This window comes from Pan paniscus, chromosome 15 (genome assembly GCF_029289425.2).
Source record: "Pan paniscus chromosome 15, NHGRI_mPanPan1-v2.0_pri, whole genome shotgun sequence".
Classification (NCBI taxonomy): domain Eukaryota; kingdom Metazoa; phylum Chordata; class Mammalia; order Primates; family Hominidae; genus Pan; species Pan paniscus.
This window is the reverse complement of record NC_073264.2, coordinates 36184941-36211798: the sequence shown is the minus strand read 5'-3', so window position 1 is coordinate 36211798 and position 26858 is coordinate 36184941. Positions and strand designations below refer to the sequence as shown.

At 42.8% G+C, this 26858-nt stretch overlaps 2 protein-coding genes across 8 annotated transcripts in view; one reads left to right on the top strand and one right to left on the bottom strand.

Annotated features, from left to right (window-relative positions):
• BAZ1A (bromodomain adjacent to zinc finger domain 1A) overlaps positions 1-26858 on the top strand; it is a 223060-nt gene that overhangs the window by 81966 nt on the left and 114236 nt on the right. For 6 of the 7 annotated variants that reach the window (XR_004666142.4, XM_034937427.4, XM_063596184.1 and 3 more), the window contains one exon: positions 20400-20570. Coding sequence is in view for 6 of the 7 variants with exons in the window: in XM_034937427.4 (XP_034793318.1) it covers positions 20458-20570 (113 nt within the window). In the remaining variant the exon portion in view is untranslated. Of the gene's footprint in view, positions 1-20399; positions 20571-20929; positions 21100-23605; positions 23656-26858 lie in introns of those variants that run through there. The other variant, XM_063596187.1, reaches the window with a different exon arrangement.
• On the bottom strand, positions 16143-20406 carry LOC130540772 (basic proline-rich protein-like). Its single transcript, XM_057299685.2, has one exon. It carries the CDS (start codon positions 20164-20166, stop codon positions 19573-19575), a length of 594 nt encoding a protein of 197 aa, XP_057155668.1. The 5' UTR covers positions 20167-20406; the 3' UTR covers positions 16143-19572.

Sequence of the window (26858 nt, the reverse complement as noted above, 5' to 3'; positions counted from 1 at the left end):
GATGGAGTCTTGCTCTATCGCCCAGGCTGGAGTGCAGTGGCGTGATCTTAGCTCACTGCAATCTCTGTCCTCCGGGTTCAAGCGATTCTCTTGCCTCAACCTCCCGCGTAGCTGGTACTACAGGCGCCCGCCAGCACACCCAGCTAATTTTTTGTATTTTTAGTAGAGACGGGGTTTCGCCGTGTTAGCCAGACCTCGTGATCCGCCCGCCTCCGCCTCCCAAAGTGCTGGGATTACAGGCTCAAGCCACCGTGCCCGGCCAAGAATTTTACTTTTAAAGTGAGTAGGATAGAGCTAACATAAGAACCAGGGACCTTCCTAGAGAACTGAAAAGAAGCCTCGAGTATTGCTATTACTGTAGCGTACGGACATCAGAGCGGATGTTTTACTGAGTTAGATTGAGATCAGGTGGCCTACATGAGCTCTGGGAAATAACCAAAACAACAGCATAGGAATGGAGGTTAAATGTGTGGGTGGTGCCATAACTTTGAGTGGCTAAATTCAAGATAATTTATCGAGATTTGGTCCTAGATGCTGTTATACTGGACACCCACCCAGGCTTTTTAAAAAGAAAATCAGCCAGATGTGGTGGCTCACACCTGTTTTTCCAGCACTTTGGGAGGCCAAGGTGGGAGGATCGATTGAGGCCAGGAGTTCGAGACTGGCCTGAGCAATATAGTAAGACCCTGGTCTCTTAAAAAAAAAAAGAACATCAAAGCCTGAAAGTACAAGAGAGGTCTCTCAGGTTGTAGAGATAAGGCATGACCAGTCTTCCTTGGTGGAAGAGTAAATAAAAATATTGGCCAGTTTGATTTTGCTGCTGTTTAGAAAGACTCCTGGCTGGGCGCAGTGGCTCACGCCTGTAATCCCAGCACTTTGGGAGGTCGAGGCAGGAGGATCACTTGAGCCCAGCAGTTCAAGACCAGCCTGGCCAACATGGCAAAACCCCATCTTTACTAAAAATACAAAAAATTAGACGGGCATGGTGGCGCACGCCTGTAATCCCAGCTACTTGGGAGGCTGAGGCACGAGAATCACTTGAACCTGGGAGGCAGAGATGTCAGTGAGCCAAGGTCAGGCCACTGCACTCCAGCCTGGGTGACAGAATGAGACTCTGTCTAAAAAAAGAAAGAAAGAAAGAAAGACTCCTGAAAGGTTTTATTTATTTATTTATTTTTAAATAAAAATATAGAGATGGGGTCTCACTATGTTGCCCAGGCTGGTCTCAAACTCCTGGGCTCAAGTGATCCTCCTGCCTTGGCCTCCCAAAGTGCTGGGATTACTGGCGTGGGACACCGTGCTTGGCCCTTCAAGGTCTAGATAAACATGAACACACTGCTTGAGGGGAACGGGGGATACTAAGTGCCCATTATGGACCAGACACTGTGCTTAGGCACTTTCTCTGAAAGATAACAATTAACTTTCTCATTGAAAGCAAACAATTTGCAGACTAGAGAAGTTTCTTATCAATGCTTAGGGTCATTTGACCTTTGCTAGCCACTAGACTTCCAGTGATCAAATTAATTTACTAGAGCAATAATTTTTTAGTCATTTTCTTGTATTTTTTCTGAATGAAATAACCATTATCATTAACAGAAAGAAAGACTTATAAAGGAAAAGAAAAGTAATGTTCAGTTGTGTTGGTGATACTGAAAGGAACAGTGTGGAGGCAGGTGTAGGCAGCCAAACTTTAAAGACTTGGATGGTGTTGCTTTGGGGGCATCCTTACTTGCAGTTTATATTCTTCATATGTAATTATATTGCCAAAGACAAACTATTTCATCATGTATGGTAAACATTTTTCCCCAGACCTACCATAGTTTTAATGATGTCTTCTGGTTGTAATAAAAATTAATGAGTTGCGGCAGTTTAAGACAAACAAAACCCAGGTAACCTTGTTTTATTCTTTTTTTTTTGAGAGGGAGTCTTACTCTGTCACCCAGGCTGGAGTGCAGTGGCGCGATCGCAGCTCACTGCAACCTCCGCCTCCCATGTTCAAGAGATTCTTCTGCCTCAGCCTCTTGAGTAGCTGGGATCACAGGTGCACGCCACCACGCCTGGCTAATTTTTATATTTTTAGTAGAGACAGGGTTTCTCCATGTTGGTCAGGCTGGTCTTGAACTCCTGACCTTGTGATCTGCCTGCCTCGGCCTCCCAAAGTGCTGGGATTACAGGTGTGAGCCACCACAACTGGCCCCTTGTTTTATTCTTATCTTAAAAATAATATGTGCTCAGCTGGGTGCAGTGGCTCACACCTGTAATCCCAGCACTTTGGGAGGCCGAGGCAGGCAGATCACGAGGTCAGGAGTTCCAGACTAGCCTGGCTAACATGGTGAAACCCCGTCTCTACTAAAAAATACAAAAAACAGCTGGGTGTGGTGGCAGGTGCCTGTAATCTCAGCTACTTGGGAGGCTGAGGCAAGAGAATTCTTTGAACCCGGGAAGCGGAGGTTGCAGTGAGCCGAGATCACGCCACTGCACTCCAGCCTGGGCAACAGGGTGAGGCTCCATCTCAAAAAAAAAAAAATAAATAAAAATAAAAAGATAATAGGCCAGGTACAGTGGCTCATGCCTGTAATCTCAGCACTTTGGGAGGCCAAGGCGGGTGAATCATGAAGTCAGGAGTTCAATACCAACCTGGCCAAGATGGTGAAACCCCGTTTCTACTAAAAATACAAAAAGAAAAAAAAAAATTAGTCAGGCGTAGTGGCGGGCGCCTGCAATCCCAGCTATTCAGGAAGCTGAGGCAGAGAATTGCTTGAACCCAAGAGGCGGAGGTTGCAGTGAGTGTAGATCACGCCACTGCACTCCAGCCTGGGTGACAGAGTGAGACTCCATCTCAAAAATAAATAAATAAATAAATAAATAAATAAATAAATAAATAATAATACTGTATGCTCATTACAGAAAAATCAAATCAGAAAAACTAAAAATGAAAATGAAAAACACCAATCAATCCAGAAATAACTGCTGGCTAGTAATAAAAATGTGTTATATCTTTAGAGAGGCTGTGTGTGGTGGCTCATCCCTGTAATCCCAGCACTTTGGGAGGCCAAGATGGGCAGATCACTTGAGGCCAGGAATTTGAGACCAGCCTGGCCAACATAGCGAAAGCCTGTCTCTACTAAAAATACAAAAATTAGCCATGTATGGTGGCACATGTCTGTAATCCCAGCTACTTGGGAGACTGAGAAAGGAAAATCACTTGAACCTTGGAGGTGCAGGTTGCAATGAGCTGAGATTGTGCCACTGCATTCCAGCCTGGGCAACAGAGCTGTCTATCTCAAAACAAAAATAAAAAAACTTTCCATGGGAATAAAATATGTTTGTACAACATCATTGTTAATGGCAGCATAGTAGTTAATCGTTTAGATATTTATTTTACATCTTTTTGCTAAATATTTGAATTGTTTCTTTTTTTACTAATGGGTTTCATATCCTTTGTTCATTTTTCTATTAAGTTATTTCTTTTTGCCTGTAAGGGCTCTTTATATATTAAGGATCCTAAACCTTTACCTGTCATAATTATTACAAATATTTTGGTAAGTTTTCTATTTGCTCTTTAATTTTATTTTGAAGTTAGAAAACTTTTAATTTTAATATAGTTAAATCTATTAGTCTATTCAATTTTATTTCCACCCATTGTATCATGCTTATGCATCATTCTCCACACCATGGTTATATACTTACACACATTTTCTCTTAATAGCAGACTTTTACATCAGAATGAAACTCTGCCTTACATGCTTATGTTTTCTTTTTCATGTAATATTTATTCCATGTGAAACTTATTTTGAAGTAAGACATAGGTAGAGATATAATTGATTTTCCCCCCAAACAGTTGGCCAGTTGATTCAATATCATTTTGACTGAATCATTTTCCCTGTTTCAAAATGCTACCTTTTCGTATCCTGAATTCTTACCTATACTGGGCTATTTCTGGACTTCCTGTTTTGTTTCATTGATTTATCTATTTCCCCTCCCCCTTTGAAGGCAAACTGAGTTTACTTGCCAGACAAGAGAACCAAACCAGTAAAAAAATTAGTTTACTGATTCACTAAAGGGCAAAACCGTGGGGGTGGTCTGTCTGTGATAGAAATGTAGGGAGTTTGTGATGGCTGTGGTAATTTAGAATGGAAAACTTTCATTCTAGATAGGACAATGAATTAATATACCTTTACATTTTTTTTTTTTTAAGTCCCATTGTTCCTTGGAAAGAGCATCCTAGGTGGGTCCAATAAAGTTCTCACCTACCAGGGACTCTAAAAGTTCATTTTTTTTGGCTGGGCGCAGTGGCTCACACCTGTAATCCCAGCATTTTGGGAGGCCAAGGTGGGCAGATTACCTGAGGTCAGGAGTTTGAGACCAGCCTGGCCAACTTGGCGAAACCCCGTCTCTACTAAAAATATAAAAATTAGCCAGGCATGGTGGTGGGTGCCTGTAATCCCAGCTACTCGGGAGGCTGAGGCAGAAGAATTGCTTGAACCCGGAAGGCGGAGGTTGCAGTAAGCCAAGATCACGCCACTGCAGTCCAGCCTGGGTGACAGAGCGAGACTCAATCTCAAAAAAAAAAAAAATAATACTTGTGTATATTTAATATAGTTAGATGGGGTCAGTGGAACAGTGGAAGAGGCAATAATTGAGTATTCTATGTTTTAAAGGAGACTTGAGCTGATAAAAATCAAGAACATAAGTAGAAGAGTTAATTTTGGGAAAGTAAATTTTTCTTTGTTTGTGGATGTAGGTAGCAGGAGAGAATACAGAGAAATTGTCATCTAATGAATGTAATCACCCAGAGTGCAGGGATCTTCTGTTTTATTCCCTGATATATCCCAAGGTCCCTAGAACCATGTCTGGCAGCTAGAAGACACTGAGATATTTGTTGAACGAACAGACTTTGACATATAATCAATCTGAATTTGAATCCCAGTTCTTCCACTTGCATACTGTGGAATCTTGGACATTTTCTTTCCCTTGCTAAGCCTTACTCTTAGTATTTTATAGTAAGAGTATAAGCCTTACTCTTATTATCTGTAAAATGAGAATAATAATACAGAATGTTTGGGACATAGACTTTTTTTTTTTTTTTTTTTGAGAGAGGGTCTCAGTCTGTCATCCAGACTGGACTGCAGTGGTTTGATCATGGCTCACTGCAGCCTCGACCTTCTAGACTCAGGTGATCCTTCCACCTCAGCTTCCCAAGTAAGCTGGGCCTACAGGTACTCGCCATCATGCCCAGTTAATCTTTGTATTTTCAGTAGAGATGGGGTTCCGCCATGTTGCCTAGGCTGGGCTTCAACTCCCAGGCTCAAGCAATCCACCTACCTTGGCCTTCCAAGGTGCTGGGATTACAGGAACAAGCCACTGTGGCTTGTCAGATTTTTAATCTGAGCCACTATGACTTTCTTGTTCTTAAATTTAGTGATTGGCAAAGTTGCTCTGTGATTTTTTTCATTTAATTTTTATACGTAAGGAATACATTTGCTTTACTATAAATCACAATATCTTTAAATATTTTCAGCAATTTTCTAGTTGTGGAACCTTCATTTGTTGTGATATAACACATACTTGGTTTTTGTAAAATCACAAAAATAAGTTTTTTTTGTTTTTGTTTTTGTTTTTCGTATTTTTTTTAGACGGAGTCTCGCTCTGTCACCCAGGCTGGAATACAGTAGCATGATCTTGGCTCATTGCAACCTCTGCCTCCCGGGTTCAAGTGATTCTCATGCCTCAGCCTCCGGAGTAGCTGGGGCTACAGGCGCCTGCCACCAAGCCCGGCTAATTTTTATATTTTTAGTAGAGACAGGGTTTTGCTGTGTTGGCCAGGCTGGTCTCAAACTCCTGACCTCAAATGATTCTCCCACCTCGGCCTCCCAGAGGGCTGGGATTATTGTCGTGAGCCACCACGCCCAGCCAAAAATAAATTTTTCTAAAAGTCGGTTATAAAGATGCATTTAAGTTTTAAATATTTCATTCTTTAGCTCTTAGATCCAAATACCTGGCATCACATTCTGGTGTTTTCTCTTTTTTTTTTTTTCTGAGACAGAGTCTCGCTCTGTCGCCCAGAGACTGGAGTGCAGTGGCGCGATCTCGGCTCACTGCAAGATTCCGCCTCCCGCGTTCACGCCATTCTCCTGCCTCAGCCTCCCAAGTAGCTGGGACTACAGGCGCCCGCCACCACGCCCGCCTATTTTTTTGTATTTTTAGTAGAGACAGGGTTTCACCGTGATATCCAGGATGGTCTCAATCTCCTGACCTCGTGATCCGCCTGCCTGGGCCTCCCAAAGTGCTGGGATTACAGGCGTGAACCACCGCGCCTGGCCTCTGGTGTTTTCTCTAACTTCATTAACAATTAAGACGGTAGCTATGGTGGAATGAGGTAGCTTTTTATGATTGAAGGAGAAATGTAGGTATATGTGTAGAGTACAGAGGGGAAGGCATTGCTGTTTCCTGCTAGAAAGTTCTAAAACATAAATATATTTTGTGAAGTAAGATTGATTGTATTTAAATTAATAATGGAAAAATGCGGTGTTCTTATTGGCACTTTCTAAATTAAAACTTGACTGCCCACTTCTCATGCTAACACTCAAGTTTGTTGCCATAGGAATTGCCCAAGATTCTTGCTTACAGCCTTAAATGAGTATAATTGCTATTGTTATAGAGCGAAAAATCCTGACTTATGACTAAGAGATAATCATCATATGATAACTCTAAGTGCATTTACAATTCCAATTCCTTGGAAACAAATAAAGGCAAAGTAGTATTAGATTATTTGTTGCTTCTTGAAAGTCAGCATCCCAAATGGTACAAATATTTGATTAGTCATAGCTGAAAACATTTTAAGATTAATTTATCAGATGATTGCTGCCCTATAGAAACTTACATTTTGGAGACTCTGACACAATATATAGAACATACCAACACAACACTGTTACAGCAAGAATTCGAACTACTAATCAAGACTACACATAGTTGTAAAGTTTATATTACTCAGTGATAAAAAAAGGAGAGTGATAAGATGATACATCTGAGGGAATCAAAGTGAAGGAAAAACATTTTTGGAAGATCAGGGAAGCTTGAATATGTTAATAGGCCAAAAGAAAAGAGCAACCAAAGGGAGGAGATATTAAGGAAGTCAAGGAATAAGCTCCTAGGGGTTGAAACAAATACGATCAAAGGCATAGATATAGTCTTGGAGAGGAGGAAACAATAGGGAAGGAAAAAGGGATGTGGTGAAAAAAAAAATTGGGTTGAGAACAGAAGTTCTCAGAATGGCTCAGATTTTGTAAATAAATTAGGAGGCAAGGTGATTGCTGAGAGCAAAGGTAAGGCTAAGAAAGGAAGGCCAGGTTGGAGGCTTGAGAAAAATGAAAAGAAGTTCGGAAAACCTGTTATAGGGCGTTCAACAGAATGTCAATATGAGATGATGTAAAAGGAGTTTAGAGTGTCAGCAAAGGCCCCTAAGATTAGAGAGCATATTTTTGTAATATCTAGCAATAATCAACCCAGAAGAAGGAACGGAGAAAACAAATGCCGATGGTTACTCAGTGGCTCAGTGAGGTATTCTGGAGTGCCGACGAGGGGTCTTGAGTGTCTTGGTACTTGAGCTGGGTGCCTGAATAGAGGGAAGAGTATAAAGAAATGTATTTGTTCAGCAAATAATTACCTACTATATATCCATCAACTCTAGTAGATTTTGTTATCACATTTCTGGAAACAATCCCCTAATCTATAGACTGAATTTTGATTTCTCTTTGTTTTTTTTTGTTTGTTTGTTTGTTTTTTGTTGTTGTTTGAGTCAGTCTTGCTGTGTCACCCAATCTGGAGTGCAGTGGCACAATCTCGGCTCACTGCAACCTCCGCCTCCCTGCTTCAAGTGATTCTCCTGCCTCAGCCTCCCAAGTAGCTGGGATTACAGGCGAGTGCCATCAAACCTAGCTAATTTTTGTATTTTTAGTAGAGGAGGGGTTTTGCTGTGTTGGCCAGGCAGGTCTCGAACTCCTGACCTCAGGCGATCTGTCCACTTTGGCCTCCTAAAGTGCTACAGGCATAAACCACCGCGCCCGGCCTGATTTCTCTTTTGATTTCAGAGCCTTGTCTTCCAACTGCCTGCAGGGCAGGTCTGATTTGATGCTTCATATCTAAAACTGAATGCTTCATCTCCCTCCCAAACCTAATTTAATACCTTGTTACCCCATTTCTGTTCATGATGTTATTATCTTTCTGGTCTCCCAAGCCTGAAACCTTTGAATCATCTCTGACTTTTCCTCTCTCTTCCTTAGTGTATCATCAAATTATGTCACCAAATATTTCCTCTGAAATATTTCTCCTGACTTTTCCTCCCTTCCATTGCCAAGGCAATAATTCAGGCTTCATTTCATTTCGTGCTGGTACTTCTATGCCTTCTCAACAAGTGTTCCTATCTCCAGGCACTACCCAGTCCAGTCAGTCTTACACACCACTTCCTCCCAGATTAATCTTTATAAAATGTCAGTTTGGGGAGTCACTCATCATCTCAAAAATCTTCTAGGAACTGTGGCAGAGTCCTCAAGGAAAGAACAAGACCCCAGAGGAGCTCATATTCCAATGAGAATGGAGGCAGTTAATGTTGTGAGGAAGAGATGTTGATTTAGGGAAGGCCTCCCTGAGGAATGACAAGAGAAGAGAATGGATGGGAGGAAGCTGGGAAATGCCAGGCTTTAGAGAATAGATTGAGGGAGAAGAGGTGATGCCAAGGAGACTCAGAACAGCTCAGGGAGGTAGGAGGAGAATCAGGAAAATTTGTATCACAGAGACCAAGGTAGGAGAGGATGCCAAGGAACAGATTGAGTGAGTAAGGTGGACTCTTTCCTGGAGAAGAGTTCTTTGGATTTGTCAATTAGGGGGTCAGAATCAAAAGCAGCTTCAGGGGAGTGTAGGGAGTAGAAAGGCTATAGTGAGCTGGAAAATAAGGAGAAATAAAGAATACAGATTTCCTTTTTAAAATGTTGGTTGAGAACAGAAACAGTGCTGAGGATTGTACTTAATTTTCCCCCCCCCAATGAAATGGACCTACACTAGTTTACAGTCTAAGGGCAGAGATCTTAGGGGTGAAGGAGAGGTTGATATTAGAGGAAAACTGACTGATGGAGCAAGTTCCCTAAAGAGGTCTGAGGAGATGGAATCCAATCAGGAAAAAAGTCTTTGTCCATTTATAATCATCTCCTTACTATATACATGCAAATTTTATATATATGTTATGGTTGTATATGGCTAAGGTAATAGTGTATTATGAAATGACTAGATGAATTTTTGCAGCTTGAAGCGGTCTCTAGAAGCTGGAAGACCTTCTAGAGACTTGGCGTGTGGCCCTCTTTCTCATTCAGAAGGAGCAATGTCACATCTCTGACTTTGCTTCAACCATCGCATCTCTCTCTAACATAGTCAGGAAATGTTCTCCACTTTCAAGGATTTATGTGATTAGATTGGGTCCACCTGGGTAATACAGGCTACTCTCTCTCTCTCAAAGTTCTTTTTTCTTTCTTTCTTTTTTTTTTGAAACAGAGTCTCTGTGTTGCCAGGCTGGAGTGCAGTGGCACGATCTCGGCTCACTGCAACCTCTGACTCCCTGGTTCAAGTGATTCTCCTGCTTCAGCCTCCCGAGTAGCTCGGATTACAGGCACGTGCCACAATGCCCAGCTAATTTTTGTATTTTTTTAAAATTTTATTTATTTATTTATTTATTTATTTGAGACAGAGTCTTGCTCTGTCGCCCAGGCTAGAGTGCAGTGGCTTAATGTCTGCTCACTGCAACCTCCTCCTCCCGGGTTCAAGCCATTCTCCTGCCTCAGCCTCCCAAGTAGCTGGGATTACAGGCGCCCACCACCATGCCCAGCTAATTTTTGTATTTTTAGTAGAGACGGTGTTTCACCATGTTGGCCAGGATGGTCTCGAATTCCTGACCTCGTGATCCACCTGCCTCAGCCTCCCAAAGTGCTGGGATTACAGGCGTGAGCCACCGTGCCCAGCCTTTGTATTTTTAGTAGAGATGCGGTTTCACCATGTTGCCCAGGATGGTCTTGATCTCCTGACCTCATGATCTGCCCGCCTCGGCCTCCCAAAGTGCTGGGATTACAGGCGTGAGCCACCGCGCCCGGCCTTAAAGTTCTTAAGCTTAATCACATCTGCAAGTTTCTTTTGCCATATAAGATAACATATTCACAGGTTATGGGTATTAGGATGTGGACATCTCTGAAGGCTGTTATTCTGCCTGCTACACTGGAACTGACTGTGAAGTCCTTATTTTAAGAGGAGAGTTTGAAATGGGAAAAAGAGGGGCCGGGCGTGGTGCCTCATGCCTGTAATCCCAGCACTTTGGGAGGCCAAGGAGGGCGGATCACGAGGTCAGGAGTTGGAGACCAGCCTGACCAACAAGGTGAAACCCCGTCTCTACTAAAAATACAAAAATTAGTCAGTCATGGTGGCACACAGCTGTAATCCCAGCTGCTCAGGAGGCTGAGGCAGGAGAATCACTTGAACCCGGGAGGCGGAGGTTGCAGTGAGCCGAGATCACGCCACTGCACTCCAGCCTGGGCAACAGAACGAGACTCTATCTCAAAAAAAAAAAGAAAGAAAAGAAAAGAAAAGGAAAGAAATGGGAAAAAGAAAGGTGTTTAGTATAGAGAAATTTGGTTTTTGTACTTGAATTGGGCAAGATGCTTATTCTGGTAGATAAACTGGCTTCCAGGGGCCATGAATGTGGCGTCTACATGCTGAGAAGTGATTGATGAAACAGTTTACTGGTAGCTTGAAATGAAATGATCTTTTTTTCAGCTAAAAAAAAGAAATTTCAGTTGTGGTAAGGAAATGAGACGGTGTTTCAACACAAACTTTTTTTTTTTCTTTTTTTTGAGTTAGTGATGGAGTCTCGCTTTGTTGCACAAGCTGGCCTTGAACTCCTGGCCTCAAGCAATCCTCTGACCTTGGCCTCCCAAAATGTTAGGATTATAGGCGTGAACCACCACACCCAGTCCAAACATTTGAATTAGAGAAAATAGAGCGGTTATTATGATTCCTGGCTTCCAGGTGTGATGATGGCAACAAAAATAAAAAGGAGAAAATCCTAAATGTTTTAATTTTATAGGAACCTATAGCATTAGCACGTTTTGTCAGGAACTCTTAGGTTAGAATTTAGCAAAAATACTTTCAGACCTGGGTTCTGAATTTTGTCTTAGTTCTACCTCTCCTTCCATAATGGCCAGGTAGTCTGTGGATACAGGCAGTGCAATGTGAGGACTCTTCTTTTAAAGCACATTGTAAGTTATTGGAGTCAAACGGTTTTTATGTCTGATTATTCCTTATATGTCTTATTTTTAAAAACAACAAAAAATCTCTCTGGTTGAACATAGTATGATTTATTTTGTAAGTTGGTAAATAACTATAAACGTAGGTGATCTAGATAGAATTTTTGAGAAATGTGTAATCTCAATTCTATTTCCAGGTTAAGATGAAAGCAGTTATCTGACTCTATTTCTCTCACTATAATCAAGTTAAATTTGTGTTTTATATATCCATGTAACCATTCATCCATCCAACAGATATGTATTGAACTCCTATCTTGGGAAAGACACTATGGTAGGCCCTGTAAAATATTTAACACAGACATTTTTTACTTTCTATTTGCAGTTCTAAACTTTATATTTCTGATTGTGAAGTGAAAGATTTTATTACATCAGCTATCTGTCCTGACTTGCCTCTTTACCTTCTAACCTCTGTATCTTTAAATTTTTTATTCATCTTTCAACAGTGAAAGGTTTCCCTTTCTTTTTTTTTTTTTTTTGAGACAAAGTCTCGCTCTGTCACCCAGACTGGAGTGCAGTGGTGCAATCTTGGCTAATATGTATTTTTAGTAGAGAGGGGGTTTCACTATGTTGGTCAGGCTGGTCTCAAACTCCTGACCTCGTGATCCACCCGCCTCGGCCTCCCAAAGTGCTGGGATTGCAGGTGTGAGCCACCATGCCCAGCTGAAAAGTTTCCCTTTCATCCTTGTCTCCTAGCCACCCCTTTCTCAGAGGCAACCAGTGTGTTATTTTCTTACATATCCTTCCAGATGTATTTTATGTATCAGGCAAATATATATTATAATATTTTTTAAACAACATACACACTTTTCTGTACCTTGTGTGTGTTTTTATTTTACTTCTTTCTTTTTCTTTTCTTTTTTTTGAGATGGAATCTTGCTCTGTCACCCAGGCTGGAGTGTAGTGGTGCGATCTCGGCTCACTGCAACCTCCACCTCCCAGGGTCAAGTGATTCTCCTGCCTCAGCCTCCTGAGTAGCTGGGACTACAGGCGTGTGCCACCATGCCCAGCTCATTTTTGTATTTTTAGTAGAGACAGGGTTTTGCCATTCTGGCCAGGCTGGTCTCAAACTCCTGACCTTGTGATCCACCTGCCTTGGCCTCCCAAAGTGCTGGGATTACAGGTGTGAGCCACCATACCCGGCCTCACAGTGTAGGTTTAATTTATACTTGTCTTGTTAGTGAATATCTTTTATTTTTATTTTTAAGGCAGGGTCTCATTCTGTCTCTCAGGCCGGAGTGCAGTGGTGCAATCTCAGCTCACTGCAACCTCCACCTCCCGGTTTCAAGCGATTTTCCACCCTCAACCTCCCAAGTAGCTGGTACTACAGACCTACGCCACCACGCCTGGCTAATTTTTGTATTTTTAGTAGAGACGGGGTTTCGACACATTGGCCAGGCTGGTCTCAAACTCCTGACCTCAAGTGATCTCTCCACCTCAGCCTCCCAAAGTGTTTTTTATGTTTGAAAAGCCATTTGTGCTTCCTTTTCTGTTTATGTTGGGTTATTGTGATTTATTATTATTATTTATGGGAGCTCTTTATATATTAGGGAAATTAGCCCTTTGTCAGCGAGTTGCAAAGATTTTTTTCCCCAATTTGCTATTGTCTTTCAACTTTGTGGTAGCTTTTTTTCGTTGTTTTTGTTGTTGTTGTTTTTTGAGATGGAGTCTTGCTCTGTTGCCCAGGCTGGAGTGCAGTGACATGATCTCGGCTCACTGCAACCTCTGCCTCCCAGGTTTAAGCGATTCTCATGCCTCAGTCTCCCTGAGTAATTGGGATTACAGGAGCCCACCACCAAGCCTGGCTAATTTTTGTATTTTTAGTAGAGACAGGTTTTTGCCATGCTGGCTAGGCTGATTTTGAACTCCTGACCTCAGGTGATCCACCTGCCTCGGCCTCCCAAAGTGCTGGGGTTACAGGTGTGAGCCACTGTGCCTGACCTGTGTTAACTTTTATATGCGGAACTTTATTTATTATTTTATTTTTGAGACAGGGTCTCACTCTGTTGCCCAGGCTGGAGTGCAGTGGTGAGATCTTGGCTCACTGCAGCCTCAACCTCCTGGGCCCAAATGATCCTCCCACCTCAGACTCCTGAGTAGCTGGGACCACAGGCATGTGCCACCATACCTGGCTAATTTTTGTATTTCAGTAGAGATGGGATTTCACCATGTTGCCCAGGCTGTTCTTGAACTCCTGTGCTCAAGTGATCCACCTGCCTCGGCCTCCCAAAATACTGGGATTATAGGCATGAGCCACTGTGCCCAGCCTAAATTTTTATTTTGTAGAATTATATATTGTGTATTTTCTCTTATAAGTAGGCTTTCCTTCTTTTGAGATAATTTTTAAAAAAATCTTCCATGGTTTTCGTTAGTACTTTTATGATTAACAAACCTTCTTAATCATTACAAGTTCTAAATTGTTCAGTGGATAGTACTGAGTTCCCTGTTTCAGTTTATATCTGAGCTAGGTTAGCAAGTCAGTCCTATGGAAATATAGAATAGTAGTAAGAAGCTTGGATTCTGGAGTTGATAAGATTGGAATTTAGGCCTTCCTGTTTCTGAACTGTATGGTTTGGGGCATGCTACTTAATTAACGTCTCAGAGCCTCACTGGCTTCATCTGTAAAATGGTGATAAGTACTTCTTAGTTTGAGGTGAAAATTGCATGAGATGAGATGATTCCCTTAAAGCCCTTAGCACAATCCTTGACAAGCTGGAAACAGTCATTAAATGTAAAGTATTACTGTGATAAAGATGATGACCATAGACTACTCTCTCAACTTTAACTACCATCCCATAATTCATGACTCTAATCAGAAGGGGTTGAATAAAAAGATGAATTCCCAATTTGCCCACATTACCACTTCAACATCAACAGTCCGAGCACAGTAATAATTCTCAGCCTTGGCAGTCCATTAAATTACCTGAGTAGATTTTTAAACTCCCAATGCCTGGGTCTCTTTCCCAGAGACCTGGGGCCTGGATATGGCCCAAGCACCAGTATTTTTCAAAAACCCTTCAGGTGTTTCCAATGGGCAGCCAAGTTCTAGAACCACTATTCTAACACTAGGCCACTGGTTTCAGATATAAAGGAAAACACATTGCTTCTAAATAACAGTACTGTATATAGAAATCTTTTATGGGTAAAATGCCATGAATTCATTAGAAAGACATTATAAAGAACATAGAAGACTTGAGACAAATGTTAGAGATATGTGAGAAAAGGAATTGCAAAACTAAAGATGTTCCTTGTATATATTTGTAAGGCATCTTTCTCAGAAAAGCTTGGGCAGCTATACTGTAAGTACTTTTATAATATTGCTGAGAGGTAAGGGAAATGAAATTTTCTATCTGTTAGATGTGTTAATGGAAGCATGGAGATAGGTCTCATGTCAGCTGTCCAATTAGAGAAATTTATGTTTTTTTTTTTTTTTTTTTTTTTTTTGAGACGGAGTCTCACTCTGTCCCCAGGCTGGAGTGCAACGGCATGATCTCAGCTCATTGCAACCTTCACCTTCCAGGTTCATACGATTCTCCTGCCTCAGCTTCCCGAGTAGCTGGGATTACAGGCGCACACCACCACGCCCAGCCAATTTTTGTACTTTTAGTAGAGACGGGGTTTCACCACGTTGGCCAGGCTTGTCTTGAACTCCTGACCTCAGGTGATCTGCCCGCCCCAGCCTCCCAAAGTGCTGGGATTACAGGCATGAGCAGCCTCACCCGGCCTATGACTTTTATTACCCCATTGCTTTCCTGGATGATTCTCAAAAATAATTATTTCTTTACTTTTTATTTTTTAATGTTAAGGACACAGCTGCAACAAAAATAATTATTTCTAATCATCAGTAATATAGCTTATCCCTATATGAGCACTTTAGGAAGGATGTATAATGGTATTTTAGCTCATTAATGGGGTGGGAGTAGGGTATATAAGAAAATTAGCTATTATTGAATCCAAAGAAAGAGCAGTGTGGTCTAAAGACACTGACTGGACAAGGAGACTCAGGAGGCCTGGATTCTGGTTCCTCAGCTTCAATTTCCTCAGGTGCAAAATGGAAGAATTAACAGAGGTTCCAAAGGTTTCTTTCAGGTGTAAGTGATTACTGTCTCACTAAACCACCTAAGTATAAAGCCTTTCTTAAGTTAATCAGTCAATATTAATAGAAGCTGCAGGAAAATTGTTCTAGTTCAAACTTTTTTCTTTCTTTCTTTTTTTTTGAGACAGAGTCTCACTCTGTCGCCCAGGCGGGGGTGCAGTGGCTGGATATTGGCTCACTGCAAGCTCCGCCTCCTGGGTTCACACCATTCTCCTGCCTCAGCCTCCCGAGTAGCTGGGACTACAGGCGCCTGCCACCATGCCTGGCTAATTTTTTGTATTTTTATTAGAGACGGGGTTTCACCATGTTAGCCAGGATGGTCTCGAACTCCTGACCTCGTGATCCACCCGCCTCGGCATCCCAAAGTGCTGGGATTACAGGCATGAACCACCACGCCTGGCCTCAAACTTTAAAAATTTATATTCCGGGCCAGGTGCGGTGGCTCATGCCTGTAATCCCAGCACTTTGGGAGGCCAAGGCGAGTGACCTGAAGTCAGGAGTTCGAGACCAGCCTGGCCAACATGGGGAAACCCCGTCTCTACCTAAAATACAAAAATTAGCTGGGTATGGTGGCAGGCACCTGTAATCCCGGCTACTCGGGAGGCTGAGGCAGGAGAATCACTTGAACGCAGGAGGCAGAGGTTGCATGAGCTGAGATCGTGCCACTGCACCCCAGCCTGGGCGACAGGGCAAGAGACTGTCTCAAAAATAAATAAATAATAAAACTTAAAATTCCAGTCTTTTTTTTTCCTTTGATGGAATTTTGCTCTTGTTGCTCAAACCGGAGTGCAATGGCATGATCTTGGCTCACTGCAACCTCTGCCTCCTGGGTTCAAGTGATTCTCCTGCCTCAGCCTCCCAAGTAGCTGGAATTACAGGCGTGTGCCACCATGCCCAGCTAATTTTGTATTTTTAGTAGAGACAGGGTTTCACCATGTTGGTCAGGCTGGTCTTGAACTCCTGACCTCATCCACCTGCCTTGGCCTCCCAAAGTGCTGGCATTACAGGTGTGAGTCACTTCGCCTGGCCCATAGTCTTGTTTTGTCTTTACTTCTAAGGCAGTATGTGTCTCAAAATTGATATTTTAATCAAACTATGTCTTGATAGTATTAGATTAATATATGTTCTGCCTAACTAGAATATTCCCATTTTACGTGTCTTCATGCTGAAGGACGACTAATGGAGATCGACGGGGTTGTCGCTTGAGACTGGTGAGGATATGTTGGAGCATGAGTTCTCTGTTGCCCTTCAAATCATGCCCTGTAGATGACTTCATTTAGGACCGATCCTGGGGTCTTCCTTCTACATTTTATTCTAATCTTTTCTACTTCTCTTTTTGCATTATATTACTCGTGATCATCAGGATTCACATAATTCTTGTATTGGTTGTATTTGCATTGTCTCTTTCCTATAAGATTATACATTTTTTGAAGCCAGGATACATTTATTTACATTGTATCCCTTACATGAGCTAGTACAGTGTCTTGGCACACAAAAGGAGCTTGACAAATGTTTAATTAAATTGTTAAAAATTAAATAATTTTAATATCATTGCTTTCTCTTTTTTTGTGCCACTTTAGCTTTGTTTCCTTGACAATATTTCCAAAAAAAATTTTTTACACAAAGTCCTATGTTATGACAGTATCCTTTAACTACTTTCTGAATACAGCAATGAGCTTTTTATTCTCAAAAGCCAAGAAGTAGTAATTAACAAAGCAGGGAAGAAATCATGATACCAAAATACAGAAATAGATCATAAATTAGGTAAGCTTTTAGTTGTGAATGTGTAGAATACTTTAAATGTTATTTCATGAGGTAGTTTAGGTAGTCTATTCATTTGAGTATTATAAACACATTAAAACTAAACTTTTGAACATGTTAATTATAATTTTCTAAACTTACATTGTTCTGAAATAACAATGAACAACTGTATAACATTCATTAAATGCCACAAATCATTAAAATAAACCATATGTATATAATTCAGAGAAATAAGTTACGATAGTATTGAAATTTGAGTATGATCGTGAGAAAACTGAGCATGATAGCTTTTGATGGAATAGAATAAAATTTTAAGCTAGTATAAGAAAAAACCCAACTTAAATATTTGTATTTAATAATAAAATAACGACTTTTGATCATGATTTGAATGACTTATTGAACAGTAAGATCTAATAAATATAAATACTGACGTATTCAGAAAGAATTTCATCTTTATTTAGCTTAATTGTTAAATTGGGATTTTGAGTTGTGAGGGTGATGCTTCAATATAGCTTGAAAATTATCCATTTTCCCAATCCCCCTTTTGAGTTTACCTTTGTGGGCTCTAAATTTTTCACCTGGTAGATCAATAAATACTTTTTTTTTTGAGACGGAGTCTCTGTCGCCCAGGCTGGAGCGCAGTGGCGCCATCTCGGCTCAGGACAACCTCCGCCTCCTGCCTCAGCCTCCCGAGCAGCTGGGATTACAGGCACCCAGCGCCATGCCCAGCTAATTTTTTACTTTTAGTGGAGACAGGGTTTCACCATGTTGGCCAGCATGGTCTCAACCTCCTAACCTCATGATCCGGCCGCCTTGGCCTCCCAAAGTGTTGGGATTACAGGCATGAGCCACCGCGCCCGGCCCAATAAATACTTTCTAGGCAGAGAATTCTAACTTGTCACTCAGTATACTAGTTGGAGACAGGTTTAAAACACCAAATCTTGGCCGGGCGCGGTAGCTCACGCCTGTAATCCCAGCACTTTGGGAGGCCAAGGCTGGCGGATCACCTGAGATCGGGAGTTTGAGACCACCCTGGCCAACATGGTGAAACCCCGTCTCTACTGAAAATACAAAAATTAGCTGGACGTGGTGGTGTGCGCCTGTAATCCCAGCTACTTGGGAGGCTGAGGCAGGAGAATCGCTTGAACTCAGGAGGTAGAGGTTGCAGTAAGCCGAGATCGTGCCACCGCACTCCAGCCTGGGGGACAGAGTGAGACTCTGTCTCAAAAAAAAAAAAAAAAAAAAAAAAAAAAAAAAAAAATTAAATCTGTAAACTCTTATTTGAAGAGTTTACCGATACTAAAGTATATACTTACTACTTACAGGAGCATTTCCAAACTTCTGTGACTTCTGTACAGTAAGGTGCATTAATAGTATTAATGAAATTTAAAACACCCAAAGAATAACGCCTTTCACAAATGTTTATTTTGCTAGGTGTATGAACAGTTAAAGCCAGCCTGAAAGATAAAAAATACTAACTCTTGATTTTGATTTCTTACATTTTCTGCTCCGAAGTACAAAGGAACTTAAATTTGAAGTTATAAAACGGATCCCACATTGTTTCTGTAATTATCATTTCGCAGTATTGGTAATAGGAATAACATCTTTGTCGAATAACCATTCCTAAAACTTACTTTTAGACTCATTCTTACATATTAATTTGCAAATAAGCAAATGTTAAGGACAGTATCAAAAAAGACTTTAAAACACATCTAGTGAACGTTCTGAGTTACTTCTAGTTTCGAAAATTCTATTGAATTCCAAGGTCACATGTATTATGTACATTAAACTTGTTTCCCTAAATAAAAGTTACTGATATGGGAAAGTTGCTTTAGGGGAATTTTCGCTAGTAAATCTATAATCCTTAAAATTCTAAGTGAATTAAACATTGATACTTTGCAAATATTTACAGCAGTGTAAATATTACTTGTTAAAGGTGCGTTAGTTTCAAGAATGCTGGGGTCCTACAAGCATGATGACACTTTGTAACACATACTGTTTTTTGGTCTTTTCCTCTGCTCTCTAAATCTCTTAATTGCCATAAGTATTAAATAGAACTGATGTCAAGGTATCTTCTGTTCAAGATGGATGTTTACTAAACATGCAAAGTATTTTTAGAGATATAGATTCTAATTTGGAAGAAGAAAAATAGCAACAAATTTTCTTATTCATTTCTTTTCTCATCTTTAAAATACAAGTTAAATCGTAATTGGAATCCCTTTTCCCATCGTGTAGTCAAGCGTCTGTGCCAGACTTGAAGGCTTTACTTTGTTAGCCATGTGTTTATGAACCCCCAGCGCTTTCCCTAGATCTTTTGGCTGATAATCTCAAACATGGAGGATGCTTCTGAATCTTCACGAGGGGTTGCTCCATTAATTAATAATGTAGTTCTCCCAGGCTCTCCGCTGTCTCTTCCTGTATCAGTGACAGGCTGTAAAAGTCATCGAGTAGCCAATAAAAAGGTAGAAGCGAGGAGTGAAAAGCTCCTCCCAACAGCTCTTCCTCCTTCAGAGCCGAAAGTAGATCAGAAACTTCCCAGGAGCTCCGAGAGGCGGGGAAGTGGCGGTGGGACGCAATTCTCCGCGCGGAGTCGGGCAGTGGCAGCGGGAGAAGCGGCAGCCAGGGGCGCGGCGGGGCCGGAGAGAGGCGGTCCCCTGGGAGGACGGGGTCTCCCCTCGTTGCCTTTGTAGTGGAGAAGGTGGACAAGTGGCAGTCGGCGTGATCGCAGGTGAGGGTCGCTCGGGAGCCGGCCGGCGCCGGCCGGGAAGTGGAGGCGAGCCGGGAACAAAGCGGAGCAGCTCCGGGGTCCGCCCGCGGCGAGCGCTCTGGCGGCGTTGGGCTGGCCGGCCGGCCAGCTGCGCGCCGAGCACGTTGTGAGCCTGGCGGCGGCGGCGGGCGAGGAGCCGGCGCTGGGGGAGGGGGCCGCCGCCGCTCCCGCACTGCCCCCCGCGGCGGGGCGTCCTGCCCCATTGTGAGGCGGCGGCAGGCCGAGAGGAGGTAGGGCGCGCTCGGGGGGCAGGGGCGGCGGCGGCTCCGCTCGCTCGACACCCGGGCAGCGGCAGGAACGAACTCGGCTCCGGTAGCGGCCGCGGCGCGTCAGTCACACAAAAGGCAGCCGAGCTTCTCCCAGCGCGCGGACCGGCCCACGCTGCCGCCGAGGGCTCCCCACCTTACCGGCTTTCCTTTCCCTCCAATTTTGATAGGGAAGCGGGGCCGGCGCGGGCGGCCGAGGGTCCAGGCGAGCCCGCGGGCGGACGGGAGATGCCGCTGCTACACCGAAAGCCGTTTGTGAGACAGAAGCCGCCCGCGGACCTGCGGCCCGACGAGGAAGTTTTCTACTGTAAAGTCACCAACGAGATCTTCCGCCACTACGAGTAAGAGCCGGGCCGTGTGCGGGGCCGCGGGGGGTGTGGGGACTCCCCCCGCAGCGCCCTTTTGTCTCTCTCCTTTTCCTCGCCCTGGGCTTCTGGCGGGGCGACTTGAAAGTGACGGGTGGCCCCCGGGCCCGCGGTTCTCTGCCTCCTGGCCTCTACCTGGAGAACGCGCGGGGCCAACTGGCGGCGGCGCGCGTGGGGAACGCGGGTTGGTAGTGGCGGAGGAGGCTGGGGTCCCTGGCCGGCCTCGGGGACCGCTCCTAGCCGCTGCTGTCGCCCTCCCGCCCTCCTGGCCGCGGGGCGGCGGAAACTCCCCGCCTCGCCCCTCCCCGCCGCGGCCACACGCGCACTCCGGGGCCAGTTCCGGGATCCCCTCCCGGCGGCCGAGGGGATCCCCGCTAGGGTCAGCGACGTGGGGCCGCAGTCCCTGGGCCGGGGAAGGGAATTCCTGCCCCGGCGGGCAGGAAACGACTGGGCTGGGCTTCGTTTTCTCAGTCGGGAGTGGGGTCTGACGTTGGAGCTGCCTGGGGTAGGGGAGAGAGGAGCGGAGTTGAGACTCGCTCTAGAAGGGAAGGAGGGGGCGTCCCTACGGGCCAGGGGTGGAGGGCGCGGGACGCGAGAGCCTCCGTCCGCGGCCTCCGGTCCGGCGCTGCTAGGCCTCGGAGTGCGACGCGAGCCGCGCTCTCTGTCACCGCCTCTTCTTGGTGACTAACTCTCGTCTCCGGGGAACTCAGCGTCTCCGCCCCCGGGAGATCAGTGAGGAAGAAGTCGCGGCTGGGCAAGGGGAAGAGGAAGGGGGAAGAAGCAGGGCCTTGGGCGCCCCTCGTTTTCACTTTCGCATAGCCGGGAGCGCGGTGGAGGGTGTTGGGGGAGGGGGTTAAGACAAGTTCAACTCCAGACTCAGCCAGGCGCCGCTTTATCCGCCTGCGCATGTGGGCTGCCTGACATGTGCCACTCGCTATTGTTTTGATAAGAACGCGGAGCTGCTGGTGTAGTTACAGCTCCTACATTTTCAGCCCGTCGCTTAATTTATCCCAAGAGATCTAGTCCTGTGACACGGAGCAAGGGGGTGTGTTTTAGCGTCTTGTGTTTAAACAGGATCTCTAAGTGAGAACCTGACTTGATCAATCACTTCGAAGAGGGTGATCCTCTCTTTTTCTTATGCTTTATCCTCTGCACTCAAAAGGAGTCCCTTTGTAGCTTGCAAACCAAGTGTAATAGCAACCAAGTAACGTCGCGTGTAAGGAGGCACCTTTTCTGAGTGGGGGCTTGATCAAGGGAGGGTTTTGGGCAAACTGTACCTAAGAAATGAATAGTGAGGTTAGAAAAGTTCCTTTGAGCATTTATTTTAAGTAAACCTTTTTCTTCAGCTCCACAGAAAGGGTTACACGTTAAACATGTTATATCCAGAGAAGTAGAGTACTTTTCGTCAGACAGTACTTTTAAGTAGGAGTGCACGTCTCGCTCTGCTCCTGTAGAGACTTGTTTTGTTACTCAAATAGAGTTCTCGTAACTAGTTAAGTGAACTTGGATTAGGTAATTGGACAAGGTTTTTTTTTTTTTTAGGATTTTAAAGCTACAGGCCTTGCTAACAATTATGATAAAAAAAAACTAAGAGTATCAACAAAATAGTAAATAGGCTTAAATTTCAAACTGCTTTCTCCTTCCACGTAAGCAGTCTTTTAAAGAGGCTTTTCTCACTTTTAGAGGGTAGGATGAATATGACTGTTATCCTTTGTGAATTAAACACTCTTAAGGCACTTTGGTTCTTGAGCTGAATTATTCTAACCATGGAGAAATCTGAATTGCTGAAATACAGATTTTTCGCGTTCCAGAACTATCTGTCTTCCATTATTTTTATTTATTTACTTATTTTGAGACAGGTTCTCGCTCTGTCGCCCAGGCTGGAGTGCAGTGGCACAATCTTGGCTCACTGCAGCCTCCACCTCGTGGGCTCAAACAATCCCCCCCACCTTACCACCTTAGCCTCCTGAGTGGCTGGGATTGCAGGTGCATGCCACCACTCTGGCTAATTTTTGTATTTTCATAGAGACGGGGTTTCGTCGTGTTGCCCAGGCTGGTCTTGAACTCCTGAGTTCAAGTGATCTGCCTGCCTTGGTTTCCCAAAGTGCTAGAATTATAGGCGTGAACCACCAAGCCTAGTCTTATCTTCCATTAATATTAAGGAATTGTATCCTTTGTAGTCTTAGGGCATTTAAACATTTTAAATAACTAGGTTTTTATTTTCAATTTTTGTTTTTTCCCTTATGCTGAAGTGTTTGGGCTTTTGGAAATTACAGGCAGTCCCAGAGAGATTACTGGTTTGGGAGCAAAGGTATTTGACCATTTACCCTGAATTAAGGAGTATTGCTGATGTTCTTAGGTTTCTATGACTGAACGGAAATAATTTTGACAAAATTGGAAGAAGACTGCCATTTAATCATGTTACATTTTGAATTACTTTCTGTTTCTCGCAAATGATTACAAAGATCTTTCCAAAAATGCATTTGTGGTACGTGGATATGGTGGTCTGTAGTATGGTAACCTGACCTTTGGAACAACTCTGGAAAAACTATGACGGAAACCTCTGCAGGCTGCTCTTTTTTTGAGACGGAGTCTCACCCTGTCGCCCAGGCTGGAGTGCAGTGGTGCCATCTCGGCTCACTGCAACCTCTGCCTCCCGGGTTCAAGCATTCTCTGCCTCAGCCTCCCGAGTAGCTGGAATTACAGGAGCCTGCCACCACGCCCAGCTAATTTTTGTATTTTTAGTAGAGACGGGGTTTCATCATGTTGGCCAGAATGGTCTGGATCTCCTGACCTCAGGTGATCCACCTGCCTCGGCCTCCCAAAGTGTTGGGATTACAGGCGTGAGCCACCGCACTTGGCCTGTGCCTCACATTTTGTCTTCTCCAAGAACCTGAACTCTTTGAGACAGTGACTGGCCAGGATGCATCCTCAGTGATTATGTAGCAGAAGCTCCTTACCACATTCTCCTTAACTAATTGCTAACTCTTGATTGACCTGCTTTTTCATAGGTAAAGAAGACTCAATAGCACATCAACTACAGACAAATGCGTAAGCTAAGGTGCATAATGTAGTCTCTTAAATACGATTTATTCTGGCTGCGTGCGGTGGCTCATGCCTATAATCCAAACATTTTGGGAGGTTGAGGTGGGAGGATCACTTGAGGCCAAGAGTTTGAGATCAGCCAGGTCAAAATAGTAAGACCTTGTTTCTACAAAAATAAAAATATTCTTTAATTTTGGCTAGCCGACAACAATTTTGTTTATTTTTGCTGTGGATTGTTAAAAAATGGAACAGGTCTGAATACAGAATTTCTTGACTTGTGGGATAGGAAAATGATTTGTTGTATTACCTAGTGACTTAATCTCATAAATAAAATAACTTTTTTTTTTAGCCATGTAGACACTTGGAATATATTTCCCATCTTTGAGTGAGTTCAGCCTTCAATACAAAATGTATAACTCTCTTCCACAACATCACTAACAGGTGGTCCAAATTATGTTTCACACTGGCTTTTCATTGGAAGAGGTTTAACTAGCTTACAAGGCATCCTGTTTTCATTGTTCATCTGCTCTCTCTTGTTAATAAGTCAGTCCTTTCAACAGCCTCCTTTTACAGGTGAGGAAACTGAAGTTGGGGTGGGGAGTAAATCCAAGATTACGGTGTCCAAAATTATTTTTCTAGTAACTGATAATGCTAGACTCTAACATCAATTATTCTAGCATTTATGCTCTTTTTACTGTTTACTATCACATAGTGCTTATTATGGAAAATTCTTCCTAATATCTGTTGAAGTATGCACTAAGAAAATAGGGGCATTGCCTGGAATTTAAACTGGCTGCCTAGATCTTTGTGTAGATACCACTCTGTACTGTCTGCTTAGACATTTGATTTTTTACTATACCCCAAGTGATTAAGCTCTAGGTATTCAATGGACATATCAGAACATCATCAATTTATAGTAGGGAAGAATGTCTTTCATACTGACCAATTCCTATACTAATGGTCAGTTATGTGTGAAATCTAGTTATAATCAAAGGCTATTTGGTGAGCATGGGGTTTTCAAAGGAAGTTGGATAATTTTCCTAGCTAGTGTCTTTAAATGAGATGTTTAGCTCCTTTTTAAGGAATAAGCCTGCCGTATTGTCCTGATACTTGGATCCATGAGTCCTTTTTTCCTGGATGGTATAGCAGAGATTCCTAAATGCTTTTCTTTTTGAATTTTATCTTTTGTCTACTTAGCAGACACGTACTTAGTTTCAGATGTTTTAAATACATTTTTTCTTCAGACAATACATTGATCAGTTACTGCAATATTGTAGGTTGTAGTAACAACCTACCCCAAAACTTGGTGGCTCAAAATAACAACCCATTTTATTTGCTCACTATTCTGTGGATTGCCAATTTGTTTTCTGCTGGTTTCCTCTGGGCTCACTCACTTAGCTGCAGTCAGCTGGAGGCTAGGCTGAGGCAGGTTGGAGTAAGCCTCAGTCACAGGTCTGGGAACTCAGCTGGGATGGTTTTAGTTACCGTGTGGTCTTTCAACCTCAGAAAGAGGCTGTTTCACATGGTGGTCTTAGAGTTTCAAGAGGGTGAGAATGGAAGTCACTCAATATCATTTCTTTATTATTTTGGTCAAAACAGATTACAAGGTCAGCCCAGATTCAAGAGGTCATGAAATAGACTCCAGCTCTTGGTGAGAAGAGCATGAATGTCATATTTCAAAGGAGCCTGCACACCTTTAGACCTCTTTGCAAACAGTCTACCACAAGCAGTTGCTACAATTTTATAGTTGGGTCATCCTGATTGGATTTTGTGTGTTCACTGATAGTCTAATATATGTTATCCATCAAAACACAATGAAAACCATCCTAAGAACTTGTGGACCTGCCTTGTTGTTTGCCCCATACTACCTATAATAATGATTCAAAAACTCTTTCTTCCTAGAATTTCTGTTGTTTCCTACATTTGCCCTCAGGAGCTGACAAGAAGAAATATCTTCAGATGTTTGAGATAGTTCTGTCTCTTTCTGCTCCCCTTCCAAATGTCTAACTTTCTCTCTTGAAAACATGAGTTTTTCTGACATTGTTTCTCTACCATACTGGTTATTCTTCTAGGATCTCTCTGCACATGTGGTACCTGAACAATAAGAATTGATAATATTTATTGAGTGCACTTACATTTTAGGGGCATTTGCTAAGAATTATCTGATTTTATGTTATTTTATTTTATTTATTTATTTATTTATTTTGAGACGGAGTCTGGCCCTACCACCCAGGCTAGAGTGCAGTCATGAGATCTCGGCTCACTGCAAGCTCCGCCTCCCAGGTTCATGCCATTCTCCTGCCTCAGCCTCCCGAGCAGCTGGGACTACAGGCATATGCCACCAAGCCTGGCTAATTTTTTTGTATTTTTAGTAGAGACGGGGTTTCACCGTGTTAGCCAGGATGGTCTCGATCTCCCGAGATCGAGTATATATACGTATATATTATATATATACATATATAATATATACGTATATATTATATATACATATATAATATATACGTATATATTATATATACATATATAATATATACGTATATATAATATATACGTATATATTATATACGTATATATAATATATACGTATATATTATATACGTATATATAATATATACGTATATATTATATATATACGTATATAATATATACGTATATAATATATACGTATATAATATATACGTATATATTATATATGTATATACATAATATATACGTATATATTATATATGTATACATAATATATACGTATATATTATATATGTATACATAATATATACGTATATATTATATATATACATGTATTACACACACACACACACACACACACATACATACTTACATACATAGAGAGAATGAGTGTGTTTTGGCCCCTAAGTAGAGTACACTTTGTTTTTATCTGAATTGTACTTTGTTTCTGTTTTTTTTTTTTTGAGACGGAGTCTCACTGTGTCGCCCAGGCTGGAGTGCAGTGGCTCCATCTCGGCTCACTGCAACCTCTGCCACCCTGGTTCAAGCGATTCTCCCACCTCAGCCTCCCGAGTAGCTAGGATTACAGGCTCCTGACACCGTGCCCAGCTAATTTTTGAATTTTTAGTAGAGACGGAGTTTCACCATCTTGGCTATGCTGGTCTTGACCTCCTGACTTGTGATCCACCCGCCTCGGCCTCCCAAAGTGCTGGGATTACAGGTGTGAGTCACGGCACCCGGCCTAGTTTCTGA

What these genes read in the sequence shown, in the direction of transcription:
- LOC130540772 (XM_057299685.2), bottom strand. Translation starts at nt 20,166, where the DNA reads ATGGGGCAGGACGCCCCGCCGCGGGGGGCAGTGCGGGAGCGGCGGCGG.